This window comes from Geotrypetes seraphini, chromosome 1 (genome assembly GCF_902459505.1).
Source record: "Geotrypetes seraphini chromosome 1, aGeoSer1.1, whole genome shotgun sequence".
NCBI classification, from domain to species: domain Eukaryota; kingdom Metazoa; phylum Chordata; class Amphibia; order Gymnophiona; family Dermophiidae; genus Geotrypetes; species Geotrypetes seraphini.
This window is the reverse complement of record NC_047084.1, coordinates 537,461,504-537,474,648: the sequence shown is the minus strand read 5'-3', so window position 1 is coordinate 537,474,648 and position 13,145 is coordinate 537,461,504. Positions and strand designations below refer to the sequence as shown.

The 13,145-nt window shown below is 45.1% G+C and overlaps 1 protein-coding gene across 9 annotated transcripts in view; it reads right to left on the bottom strand.

Annotated features, from left to right (window-relative positions):
• APC (APC regulator of WNT signaling pathway) overlaps positions 1-13,145 on the bottom strand; it is a 344,325-nt gene that overhangs the window by 135,206 nt on the left and 195,974 nt on the right. For all 9 annotated transcript variants that reach the window (XM_033929104.1, XM_033929106.1, XM_033929103.1 and 6 more), the window contains one exon: positions 325-438. In XM_033929104.1, coding sequence (XP_033784995.1) covers positions 325-438 — 114 coding nt within the window. The remainder of the gene's footprint in view (positions 1-324; positions 439-13,145) is intronic.

Sequence of the window (13,145 nt, the reverse complement as noted above, 5' to 3'; positions counted from 1 at the left end):
GGATGGAGGCAGAGTTGAAAGATGAGTGATATCATTCTGCAAGTAACTTGTGGGTTCAGATGCATAACCCTAGCATTCACTAGAACTTGACTTGCATCCCCCCTACAAATAATGTCATCTGAGTTAGTCCAGAATGGCAGGCTACCTCCTGTCAGGATTTTATCATCACCCAGAGTTCAAATTCCTTCTGGCCTACTTTTACAGAAGTCAACCTCTGCTTCAGATACAGAAGCTGCATTTCCAATTGTAAAAGTTTAAGTTTACATGCTTTTTTACTCATGCCAAGTTGCAAAACGCGAGCCTTACTCCTGCCTACTTAATTACCTGAGCTCTTTTCTCCATATCTTGGCAGGTTCCTAGCTGTTCTTCCATGGCTGCTCGAATTTGCCGGGCTTCATACTCCAGTTGCCTTCTGGTCATGTCCGTCTGTAAGGAGAACTAAAACAAGAGAGTCTGATAAATTGCATATACGTATATATTTAAAAAAAACTATAATGATGCTTGGCCTAGTGGCTCAATTGTAGTTCTGTACACTGCCATGCAAAGAACCTGTGTTTAGTTCCCTGGTTAAGTCATCCTCTCCCCAGCAGGATGCTGCAGTGACAGAGCTTATTAGATCCTGGGGGGGGAGTCAGTCATCTTGCAACAATGGCACCTAGTGGCTAAATTTAGGGCTTCTAATTGCACGGTTCTGAAAGAAGCCCTGCTTTATGCATCCTGGTCAAGGACTGTTACTGTGATGGCTAGACTAATTTGGGAGAGAATGCAGAACAATGGAACAAATTCTCTGGGGAGTGACATAATGTCAGGCCTCAACAATGTACCAATTGAGCAGGAAAGCTACTTACCTGTAGCAGGAGTTCTCTGTGAATGACAGCATACAAGTCCTCAAACAATGGGTGGCATCACTACTGAAGCCTGGCATGGAAACATTACTCCAGTCCAGATTTCTAAAACTTTTGAGTAGGCTCATCATGCATGCCATTTACCGTATGCCATAACTGTGTGGCGTCCACTTTAGGCTACTTCATAGTTTAGCTCAGCATAGAATACAACTCCTTGGAAAGGTGGGAGGATACGTGAAAACTTGTATCCTGCTGTAAATGAAGAACACCTGCTACAGGTAAGTGACTTGGCCTTCTCTCCGGACAAGCAGGATGTGTGTTGCAGGCAGCTCACAGATTTTTTTTTTTTTTTTTTGCGGGGGGAGGGTTCTATTAACAAGTTATTTCCCTGAGTTTATAAAAGATAGCCTTGAACTCAAAGAAAGGGGCCTGAGGTGGAGTTTGATTCTGATCCACAAATACATTTCACAAGATTTGTCTGGTGAAACTTACCATTGTGTAAAGAGTCCTGATCTAAGCAATAGTGAGAAACAAATGAGAGTGTGGCGCAGTGGTTAAAGCTACAGCCTCAGCACCCTGAGGTTGTGAGTTCAAACCCACGCTGCTCCTTGTGACGCTGGGCAAGTCACTTAATCCCCCCATTGCCCCAGGTACATTAGATAGATTGTGAGCCTGCCGGGACAGAGAGGGAAAACTGCTTGAGTACCTGAATAAATGCATGTAAATCGTTCTGAGCTCCCCTGGGAGAACGGTATAGAAAATTGAATAAATAAATAAATAAAAAATAAATGTATGGAAATAAGTCCATGTTAAAGCTCTGTAAATCTCTTCTACAGAAGCTGATCCCAACTGGGCTACTGACACTGCCATAGCTCCAGTGGTACAGCAAGGGAAGTTATTGCCTAGCATCACTGCCCCGTGCACCCCCCTGATGCACTCTTCCCTGCCAGTCTGACATCGCCGCACCTCCCCGCCCTGATAGTGCCACACTCCTACATAATTCTTCACATCTTTGCCAGCAGAATGGAATACCCACTGCTCGTGCCAGCTAAGCCTTCCTTCTGCGTAACTTTACTTCATACATTCTTAATTTTGATTTTAATTATTAATTCTTTATATTTGGTTTTCTAATATATTAGGCACGTCTACCTTAACAACAATGTACTGACTTATCCAAACCATTTTTTAAAACTCAGATACTCTAAGTGCCTTTACCTCTTCCTCCTTCAATGAGTTCCAAAGCTAAAGTATACATTGAATGAAAAAAATTGATCCCATATTTTAAATGTACAACTTTGTACCTTCATGGCATGACTCCTGATCTTTGTATCTTTGTACTCGATTCAGAATTTTATTGATCTTTATCTCCCCTCAGCTATCTCTTCTCCAATCTGAAATGCCCCAGCCTCTTTGGCCTTTCCTCATGGAAGACTTATTCCATCTCCTTTTCCATTTTGGTCACCCTTCTCTGTACATTTTCTAATTCCACTATATCTTTTTGAAATGAGATGACCAGACCAGACATGATGCCATATTCAAGGTGAGGTCACATCATGGAGTGATATGGGGCAATTCCTTTCCAAATAATTCTTAACATTGTGCTTGCATTTTTTGACAACCAGCACACACTGAGCCAACAATTTCAATAAACTGTCCACAATTACATTTTGATCCTTTTCCTGGATGATGACTCCTAATGTGGAACCTAATATCATGTAGCTATAATTTGGCTTATTCTTCCCTACATATATTACTTTGTACTTGTCCAAACTGAATTTCATATAATATTATTGCAGGAGACATAAACTTACACTTAGACGAAGAGGACAATCCAGAAGCGAAAGATTTTAAAAACTTTCTATCTTTGCTCAATTATAATCTCCCTTTAACCACACAAACACATGAAAAAGGCCATCATCTAGATGTGGTAGCTATGTACACAAAGGAGATTCTAGATCCTTCCATCACTCTATTTGACGGTACTTGGTGTCATGATATCTGGTCTGATCACTTTACTTATTATTTTATTTTAGCCTGGACTCATCTAAAATCCAAAACACATCCAAAGAAACAAAAAGAACATCTCACAAGGGGCCATATCAATCCAGAGGAATATTGGTCACAATACGAATTACGAGCAGAGATAGAAGAGGTTGATTTCTGGGATCACTGGATAAAAACAAGCAAATCCATTTTAGACGAAATTGCCCCTAAACGAAACAGTAAAAGTTGCTCAAATAAATATAATAAATGTTTTGACACTGAACTTTTAAAAATGAAACAAGCAGTAAGACGATTGGAAAGGATCTGGAAAAAAACGGGAAAATTGTCAGACTGGATCAACTGGAGATCCAACATAAAAATCTACAAACAATTGATAAAAGAAAAAGGTAAAGCTTTTTACTCATCCAAAATTGACTCATCCAATACTAGCTCGAAAGGAATCAATACAAAAGAACTGTTCAACTTAGTTACGAACTTATTTGACACCACACACTACACTCAATCCATGCATAATATTAAGCTACCTTCTGCACATGATCTAGCACAGCATTTTGATTCAAAAATTAAAAACCTAAGAAATAACTGTTCAACAAATGATATACATGAACATCAAATAGTTAACGTACAAAGAAATGAAATACCAGCAGATATGATTTGGAACTCCTTTCAAGATTTAGAATGGAATAATTATATCAAATTATACAACAAGTACACTAAATCATACTGCGTTTTGGACTCCTGTCCCCCAGAAATTATGAAAGCAGCCCCATTAGGCTTTAAACTAACTTTGTTGAATTATTTGTCTGATAATTTAAAAAATGGAAAATTCCTCACTAATAATGGTCACATCATAATAACCCCAATTCCAAAATATTGTAAAGAATCACAAGCATTAGTAACCAACTATAGACCAATAGCATCCATTCCATTTTTTGTAAAAATCATGGAAGGATTGGTATATGCCCAATTGATGGAATATCTTGATCAGTTCTCTCTTTTACATGAAACTCATCTGGCTTCAGACCTCTATTTAGCACTGAGACAGTAATCACGGCCATCTTGGATAATTTATGTTCCTTATTTAGTAGAGGTCTTAATGCCCTGATTATGCAATTTGAAATGAGCTCCACCTTTGACTTAGTGAACCATGGGAAACTGTTACAATGCTTAGATGCAGTTGGTATCAGAGGCGAGGTGTTACACTGGTTCCGAGGTTTCCTTATGCCCCGCACCTATCAAGTACACTTTAAATACAATCTCTCTGACACTTGGAGTAATCCATCTGGCGTTCCGCAGGGGTCCTCATTGTCCCCATTGCTTTTCAATGTTTACATAAGAACATAAGAACATAAGCAGTGCCTCCGCCGGGTCAGACCATAGGTCCATCCTGCCCGGCAGTCCGCTCCCGCGGCGGCCCAAACAGGTCACGACCTGTCTGAATCACCAGAAGGGGCTCCCTTGCCACCTTGGTTTCTCATTGAAGTCCTATCTTCCCATCGAAGTCCTAACCCTCCGGTCTTGCACATCCACGACCTGGTTGGGTTTCTATACTTATTACCTGGTTAGCTTTCTATACTTGTGTTACATCCCAGCTCCTCCCTCAGTATCCCACGATCCCTTTATCCCTCAGGAATCCGTCCAATCCCTGTTTGAATCCCTGTACCATACTCTGCCTGATCACTTCCTCCGGTAGCGCATTTCAAGTGTCCACGACCCTTTGTGTGAAAAAAAACTTCCTTGCATTTGTTTTGAACCTATCTCCCTTCAGTTTCTCCGAATGCCCCCTCGTACTTGTTGTCCCCTTCAGTCTGAAGAATCTGTCCCTATCCACCCTCTCTATGCCCCTCATGATCTTGAAGGTCTCTATCATATCTCCCCTGAGCCTCCTTTTTTCCAGAGAGAAGAGCCCCAGCCTATCCAACCTCTCGGCGTATGTCATGTCATCACTAGGTGCGCAATTGTCCTAACTAGGGATAAAATTTTTTAGTTACGCAGATGACTTCACGATCATAATCACATTCATTACCTCTCTCTCCGAAGTCACTCCTACGGCAACAGAAGTACTAAATGTGATCAAACAATGGATGACTGAATTTAGACTGAAGCTAAACTCAGAAAAAATAAAATTCTTCATAGCCTCGCCACACCCACTTAATACTAAAACATCGCTGCGCATCAACAAACTTAGTTACCCTATCCAATCAACTATGAAGGTATTGGGAGTAATACTAGACCAGGGCCTAACCATGAAAGACCAGGTGGACTCTTTGGTCAGAAAGGGTTTTTTCACTCTCTGGAAGCTTCAGTCTATTAGAGCACTGTTCTTCAACCGCCGGTCCGCAGACCGGTGTCAGTACACAGAAAATTTTTTCCAGTCCGCGCAGGGCCGGCAAGATCGAGTCGGCGGTTAAATTTCCTGCCGATTGTGGTAGTTTTGGAAGGCTGCTGTTCCGCCCTGCCTCGGGCGATCAAGACAGGCTGCCAACGTCGGGGCCTTCCCTCTGTGAGTCTTGCCTGTTTGGAAACAGGAAGTTGAAACAAACTAGGCGGGACTCAGAGAAGGAAGGTCCCGACGTCGGCAGCCTGACTTGATCACCACCCCTGCCGAGTTGCTGAAGAGGGCCGCAGAGAAGGTGCAGGTAGAAGAGCTGCAGGTACAGGTGCAAGTGGAGGGAGATGGTCAGTGTGCGTGGGAGCAAGATCCTGGGAAGCCTTCAACAGTGGCTATCTCCCCTCCCAGCAGCTCTCGTACTTGCCAGGACAGTGATTCACCAGAAACTTCCTCTTTCCTCAGAGGCAGCAACGGACCCAAGGCTGCCTAAGTAAATCGCTGCTGCAGGCAAGTACTGAGAGCTGCTGGAAGGGGAGGAAGCCACTGTTGGAGGCTGGGAAGCTGCTGGATAAAGGGAGAGCTGCTACTGGACCTGGAGGGAGGTAGAAGGAGAGATGCTGCTGGGAGGGGAGGAGGGAAAGGGAAGGAAAGAGAGTTAATGTTGGATAGGGGGAGGAGGGAAGGGAGAAGGGAAAAAGGAAGGAAACAGCTGGCAGGAAGATTACAGGAGGGAAAAGGGGGTCAGGGTGGAATGGAGAGATCAGATGAGGGAAAGGGGAGAGAGAGGAATGAGAAAATAGAGAGAGATTGATGCTGGGAAGGGGGTCCGCAGAGAAATGAGAGAGGGATAAAGATGCTAGATCTGGTGTAGGAGACATAAAAATGAAGAAAGCAGTGAAGCTGGAATTAATGATGTAAAAAGGAGAGAGGAGGCACAGGCTGGGGAGAGGGGCATATAAAGAAGTCAGATACATATGGAAGGGGCAGGTATTGGATCGAAGAGACAGGGCAGACCGCTGGAAGGAAAAGAGTGAAAAGAAGATGAAAACAGAAACCAGAGACAACAAAAGGTAGAAAAAAATCATTTTATTTCTATTTTGTCATTAGAATTTATCAGATTTGAAATATATATCCTGCTAGAAATATAACTGGGGACTGCAAAGCCCAGACAGTGCTTATTTAGCTTTCAGCTCGCTTAGGGCTCTCTCTGACCAGGGGGCACTCCCCTAACACTATTCCTGTCATGTGTGACTGCAGTATTCTGTTAGCATGGTATTTCTGTGTAGCATTCTGTAATAATTTGGCTTGTTCAGTTTCTTGATAGTAGAGGGTTGGATCTACAGCCTTAGTACCCTGGGGTTGTGGGTTCAAACCCTGCACTGCTCCTTGTGACCCTGGGCAAGTCACTTAATCCTCCATAGCCCCAGGTGCGTTAGATAGATTGTGAGCCCACCGGGACAGAGAGGGAAAATGCTTGAGTACCTGATTGTAAAAAAAACCGCTTAGATAACCTTGATAGGCGGTATATAAAATCCTAATAAACTTGAAACTTGATATATGTGAAGGGGAGGGGAGACAGGGGTTTTGTTGGTCCTTGCTCTGTATATTTATATTTATAAAATGACAATTGTACAGAATATTGTTTCTTTTTCTATTTTAATCAAATACGTTCAATATAAAATTATAATTGAGGCTTGTGTGGATGGGATCAGATGGTTTGTGGGGACCGAGCTTGTGGAGACAGGGTGGAAATGTGTTTATTTTATTTCAGTCTTAATAGTTTGCTGGTCCACATAATACCGTATTTTCACGCATATAACACGCACACGGGTACAACGCGCACACGGGTATAGTGCGCAGGAACAAGGAATTTATGTAAGAAAATTTTGGTATAGCGCGCCCACGTGTATACCGCGCATGCTGCTTGCCGCCCCGACTCTCCTCTCGCCAACCTGCCCTTGAAATCCTGTCCCCCCCCTTGAAGGCCAACCCCACCCTGAAAGCCTGATGCCCCACCCCGAAGGACCGCTGGCCTCCCCACCCTGAAGGAGCGCTCGCACCCCCCCACGACGTCTGATTCTTCCCCCAGCCCCCTTGCACCGTTTGCTGTGGAAAAGCTGCCTACCGTGGGTTCGCGACGCTAGTGAGCCCTGCTGCTTCCTCTGCCAGCGGTCCCGCCCCTTCTCTGAGCCCTGCGCTGCTTCCTCTGCCGCAGTCCCGCCCTTTAGAAGATACAAAGTCCCTCCTTGAGGGTCGCAATCCAGTCGAGTTTTCAGGATTTCCCCAATTAATATGCATTGAAAACAGTGCATGCACATAGATCTCATACATATTTATTGGGGAAATCCTGAAAACCCGATTGGATTGCGGCCTTCAAGGAGAGACTTTGAGACCCCTGCTCTAAACCAAGCACTCCTCAGCAACAGTCACCTTCCCCCAAGGTTACATAGAAACATGATGGTAGATAAAGGCCAAATGGCTCATCTAGTCTGCCTATCCGCAGTAACCATTATCTATCCCTCTCTCCGAGAGATCCCACGTGCTTATCCCAGGCCCTTTTGAATTCAAACACAGTCTCTGTATCCACCACCTCTTCTTTTTTTTTTTTTTTTTGAAGTTTAAGATTTTATTAAACAAAATGAAAACAGTACACAGGCAGTATGCCAACAGCAAAAGTACATCGCCCATATGAAACAACAGAACCCCCCCACCCCCCCCCACCGAGTGATACAATATAAGCCTAAAACAAAGGAAGATGAAAAAGAAAAGTAAGAAAAGTTTCAAAGTAAACCTCGCCAGGAGCTATAACGAGACCACTGTCTATGAAACGTTCCACAGGAATCATTATTTAAAGCAGTCAATTTGGACATCAAGTAAATTTGGTCAATCTTATGTAACAGTTCAGTACGAGAAGGCAAAAAGTCACGCTTCCAATATGTAGCCACTAAAAGTCTGGCTGCCGTAGCAACCAGGGCCACAAAATGATTCTGATCCACATCCAAACTCCCCAAAGGATAGTTAAGTAAAAATGTTTCCATACGCAATAGGATGGGTAAGCGTAACACATCAATCAGCAGTCGTTGAACCATCTTCCAAAAAGGTACAATCTTAATACAGTCCCACCACACATGCCCAAAGGAGCCCAAACACCCACAGTTGCGCCAACAGTGCCCGTTCCCACAGTGATAGAAACGGTGCACCTTTTCTGGCGTGAGGTACCACTGAAATAGCATCTTATATCCCTGCTCCACTAAGGGAGACGCCAAGGAGACTCTCAGCAGTGTACCATAAAGACAGTCCCATTGTCGATAATCCAAGGCCCTCCCCAGCAAGAGTTCCCAACGATGTTCATATGTGTGGGCCTGTGGTCTAGTGTATAAAAGAGCCCTATAGAGACGTGAAATAAGGCCCACCCCAGATCCCATCCTAAAAACTTGTAAAAAAGCAGAGTCTGCCCCTTCCCACTCCGGGATCACCCTCTTCACCATAAAATCTCGAAGTTGGACATAGGCGAAAAAATCAGTCGAGGGGAGGTCATATATAGATTGCAAGGCAGCAAAGGGTACCAGTTGTCCACCCACTACCAGCTGACCTAGGACCCTAAGACCCTCCATTTCCCAACGCCGAAAAATCCCAGTATCTTTAGCAGGCAGAAAATCAGGGGCAAATCTAATGGGAGTAGCATAAAAATAGCGCTGACGTGGGAACCAAGCTCGTCTAACCCTGCTCCATGCATGCAAAGTACATTCCATCCCATAAGATGTTCCAGTCTGCAGATCCCGAAGGATATCAAAAGACAGCCAGGGCACTGCTGCCAAAGGGTAAGTAGGTTGTAAGGCCTGTTCTAGTGAGACCCAGCGCTGGGAGGGATATGCCCAATGAAACAGTCCTTGCAGTTGGGATGCATAGTAATATGTAGAAAAATCAGGGACACCCATTCCCCCATGTAACCTGTCCCAGTACATACGTTCCCTCCGCACCCTAGGGGGTTTACGTGTCCAGATATAAGCAAAGGCCCGCCTTTGTAGCCTAAGCAAGAACCGTTTAGGAATTGAGAGAGGTAGGCAGGAGAACAGATACAAAAAACGAGGCAACACATTCATACGCAAAGCACTAATCCTACCCATCCAAGACAATCTCAACCCCTCCCATCGATCCAGATCAGCAAATACAGTTCTTAGCAACGGAGGGTAATTCAATTCAAAAAGGTCAGTAAGTCTTCGAGATATACGCACACCAAGGTATTTAATGGATTTAGCCGCCCATCGAAACGAGAACCTAGCACGTAAGTCCGTTACCAACAAGTCCGGAAGGGAAACGTTAAGCAATTCAGATTTGTCGATGTTAATTTTAAAGCCAGCCACCACACCAAACGTAGTCAAAACACGAAGCGCCTCCGTCAAAGAACGATGCGGGTGGGTCAAGGTAAACAAAATATCATCAGCATACAATAAAATCTTATGCTCTTCACCATCCACCACAATTCCCTGAATATCAGCATTCGCACGTATAGAGGCTGCTAAAGGTTCCATGACTAGCGCGAAAATCAGTGGTGACAGAGGGCACCCTTGCCTAGTTCCTCTACGAATCATAAAATTAGCAGTATATCTTCCATTAACTCTTAAACAAGCCTCCGGAGCAGCATATAATAAAGTCACCCAGTGTAGAAAAGCACCCGAAATGCCCATCTTCTTCAAGGCCGCTAACATAAACGGCCAATAAACCCTATCAAAGGCTTTTTCAGCGTCAACTGATAACAGGACTGCCGGAACCGATTCTTGATGGGCCACTCCAATAAGATCTAACACTCTTCGGATATTATCACCAGGTTGCCTCCCTGAAATAAAGCCACACTGATCTCCATGAACTAGGTAAGGAAGAAAACGTTGCAGCCGGACTGCCAAAATACGGGTAAACAGCTTATAATCAACTCCTAACAATGAGATAGGGCGGTAAGACCCACAAAGGAGGGGATCTTTCCCAGGCTTGAGAAGAAGGGAGACCGCTGCCTGACGAAACGAATACGGCAGACAATCCCCCTCCAAAAAAGAATTAAACAATCTAGTCAGAGGATTGACTATATGGGCCTCCATTTTCTTATAAAACAGGGGGGAAAAGCCATCAACACCCGGTGCTTTGGAAGCAGCCAAATGGCGTATAGCCGCCACCACCTCAGCGGGTTGAATAGGGGAAGAGAGCCACTCCGCATCAACTTCCGCCAAACAAGGCAAGGTGACGCTAGATAGAAAAGCATCTATCTCCCCCTCCGTGGTTTCAATTTCCGGAGTGTACAGAGTCTGATAGAAGGATAAAAAAGCCTGATGGATGTCCCCATCATCTACACAAAGCTGACCCGAGTCATTACGAATCCGAGTTATGGAATGTTGTGCTTGAGTTTGCTTGATCTGTGCAGCTAACAAGCGACCTGCCCTACCACCCCATTCAAAAAACCGTTGTTTCCGCCTCTGCAGGGCCCAAGCCATGCCCTCTAAATCAAGTTCCTGTAAATCTCTCCGGCACTCCGTCAGCGCTACCCCCCCAGCCACCGATGGGGCTCTCTTGTGAGCATTCTCTAGGCGTCGAAGGCGGGACACTAGTTCTAATCTGCGAGCCACTCGACATTGATTTCTGTACGACCCCCTCGAGATACAACAACCCCGAAGGGTAGCTTTAAAACTTTCCCAAAGAATTGCAACATTAATGCCAGCTATGTCGTTGAATACAAAAAATTCTTTGACATCAGCTTCTAAAAGAGTCAAAGTATTGGGATCTTTCAACAAAGAATCATTCATACGCCACATGCGACGGCCGCCTCTAACCTGCCCAACCCGTAACTCCAGAGTCAAAGGAGCATGATCCGACCACACCCGGGGCTCAATACTGGAGGCCAGGGCTCGAGGCAGGGCAATACGAGGCAGCATCCACATATCAATTCTAGTATATGAATTATGTTTCGATGAATAAAATGTGTAATCTCGCGTGCCTGGATGTAAATAACGCCACACATCTATCAAATCATGTCTACGCAGGAAGCGCAGCAAAGCTCTTCTGTCGCTTCTAGCGTAGCGGATGGAAGAATTTGAATTATCCTCCTGAGGATAGCAAGTGAGGTTAAAATCTCCACCCACAAGGAGAGTACCGTCTACATGGTCCAACAGCACACGTTCTAACAACGTAAAGAAGGCCCCCTGACCAACATTTGGGGCATAGACATTCAGTAAACTATATAAGGTGCCATCCAACTCAGCCTTGACTAGAATGTAGCGGCCTTCAACATCCCGCACCACCTCTCTCAATACCACCTGGACACGTTTATGAATTAAAATACCCACCCCCTGAGTCTTTTTCCGGATCTTATTAGAGGAAAGGAAAACATGAGGATAGCTATTGTGTGTAAGCAATTTCTCAAAGTGAGATTGGAAATGGGTCTCCTGAATAAATCCAACAGCACTATTCAGACGGCTCAATTCCTTAAATAACAAGCGTCGCTTTTGTGGTGAATTCAAACCATGTACATTATAAGACAGTAAAGTAAGTTTATCCATTCATACTAAAGAAGAAAAAGCACTTTGTCACCAAATCCATACCATGTCCCAAAGCAGTCAAATCAACCAACCCCTGCAATCTCAACCTTAAGAAAAACAATATACTAACATACTCCCATACAATCATACAAAAGAGCACTCGGTCACAACCCTTCCCAACCCCAACACCCCCCCCTCCCCCCAACCCCCCAACAACACCCCACATGGTCCAGCTACCAAAGCACCTGGCAACCACGGTACAGGAAGTGTAGAGAAACAGTTCACAAATGGACCCCCAGACCAAGCCCTATAAATAACCTTCGCGACAGAAGCCGCTCTGCAAAAAGAAAAAGAAAAAGAAACATACACAGCACAAAAGTTCAGGAACACATCTCACAAACACAAAAGTTCAAAGGGATGAGGACGTGGCCGCTTCCAAAGGACGACGGGCTGCAGCCGACCTAGCCACTCTCTGCCATCCCAGCCCTCTTCCTGACTTGGGTATAGGTGACCTCTGAGGCAGTGGAGCCATTTCCGAAGCTGTCATCAAACCTGCTTCCACCATTCGAGACTGAACATCAGCCACAGAAATTGCAGTGTAGTTCTTGCCAGCATGTGTAAAAGCCAGTCCAATAGGATAAATCCATCTATATCGAACACTGCGCTCCTGCAGTATACGGGTACAGTCTCTATATGTGCGACGGCAGGCCAGGGTTGCTGGAGCCACATCAGGATAGACATCAATGTCCGCTTCTTCCCATTTAACGGTTCCCCCCGAGCGCCTCACCGCCCTAAGCACATGCTCCTTATCCATATAGCGATGGAAACAAGCTACAACATCACGAGGGCGGTTCACATCACGAGGGCCAGGGATGCGGTGTGCCCTATCCAGCAATGGTTTACCCACTTCCACAGGCAAACCAGCAGTCTCTAGTGCCTGTATACATATATGATCAATCACCTCCATACAGCGAGGGTCAGAAACAGTGTCTGGCACACCCCGAAAGCGAAGGTTGCACCGTCTGGAGCGATTTTCCAGATCCTCCAGCTTAAGGGTGCTCACATCAGCTTTTTCTTCCAACGCTGCAATCCTGCCTCTCAGCTGTGTTATTTCAGAGCCATGTGCTTCCACTGCAACCTCCGTCTCTCCCACCCGATTCCCGATTTCACCCACCTCTCGTTTTAGCTCAGCAACAACAGCATGGATATCAGCTCGAACTGCAGAGATTTCAGATTTCAGTTCCTGGAACCAACCACGCATCTCCAGCTGTAGAGTCGGCAGTGTTGCATCAGCAGGTGGGCCCTCCGCAGCCGCGGCCGGATCGGGCGCCATTTTAGAGCCAGGTTTAAGAGGCCCATTCGGGATCGGTGAGGAGAACGCTTTAATATCCGTTTGTTTTTTTCGCGTCGCCATCGAGACGCAGCAAAACAGCTTCACAG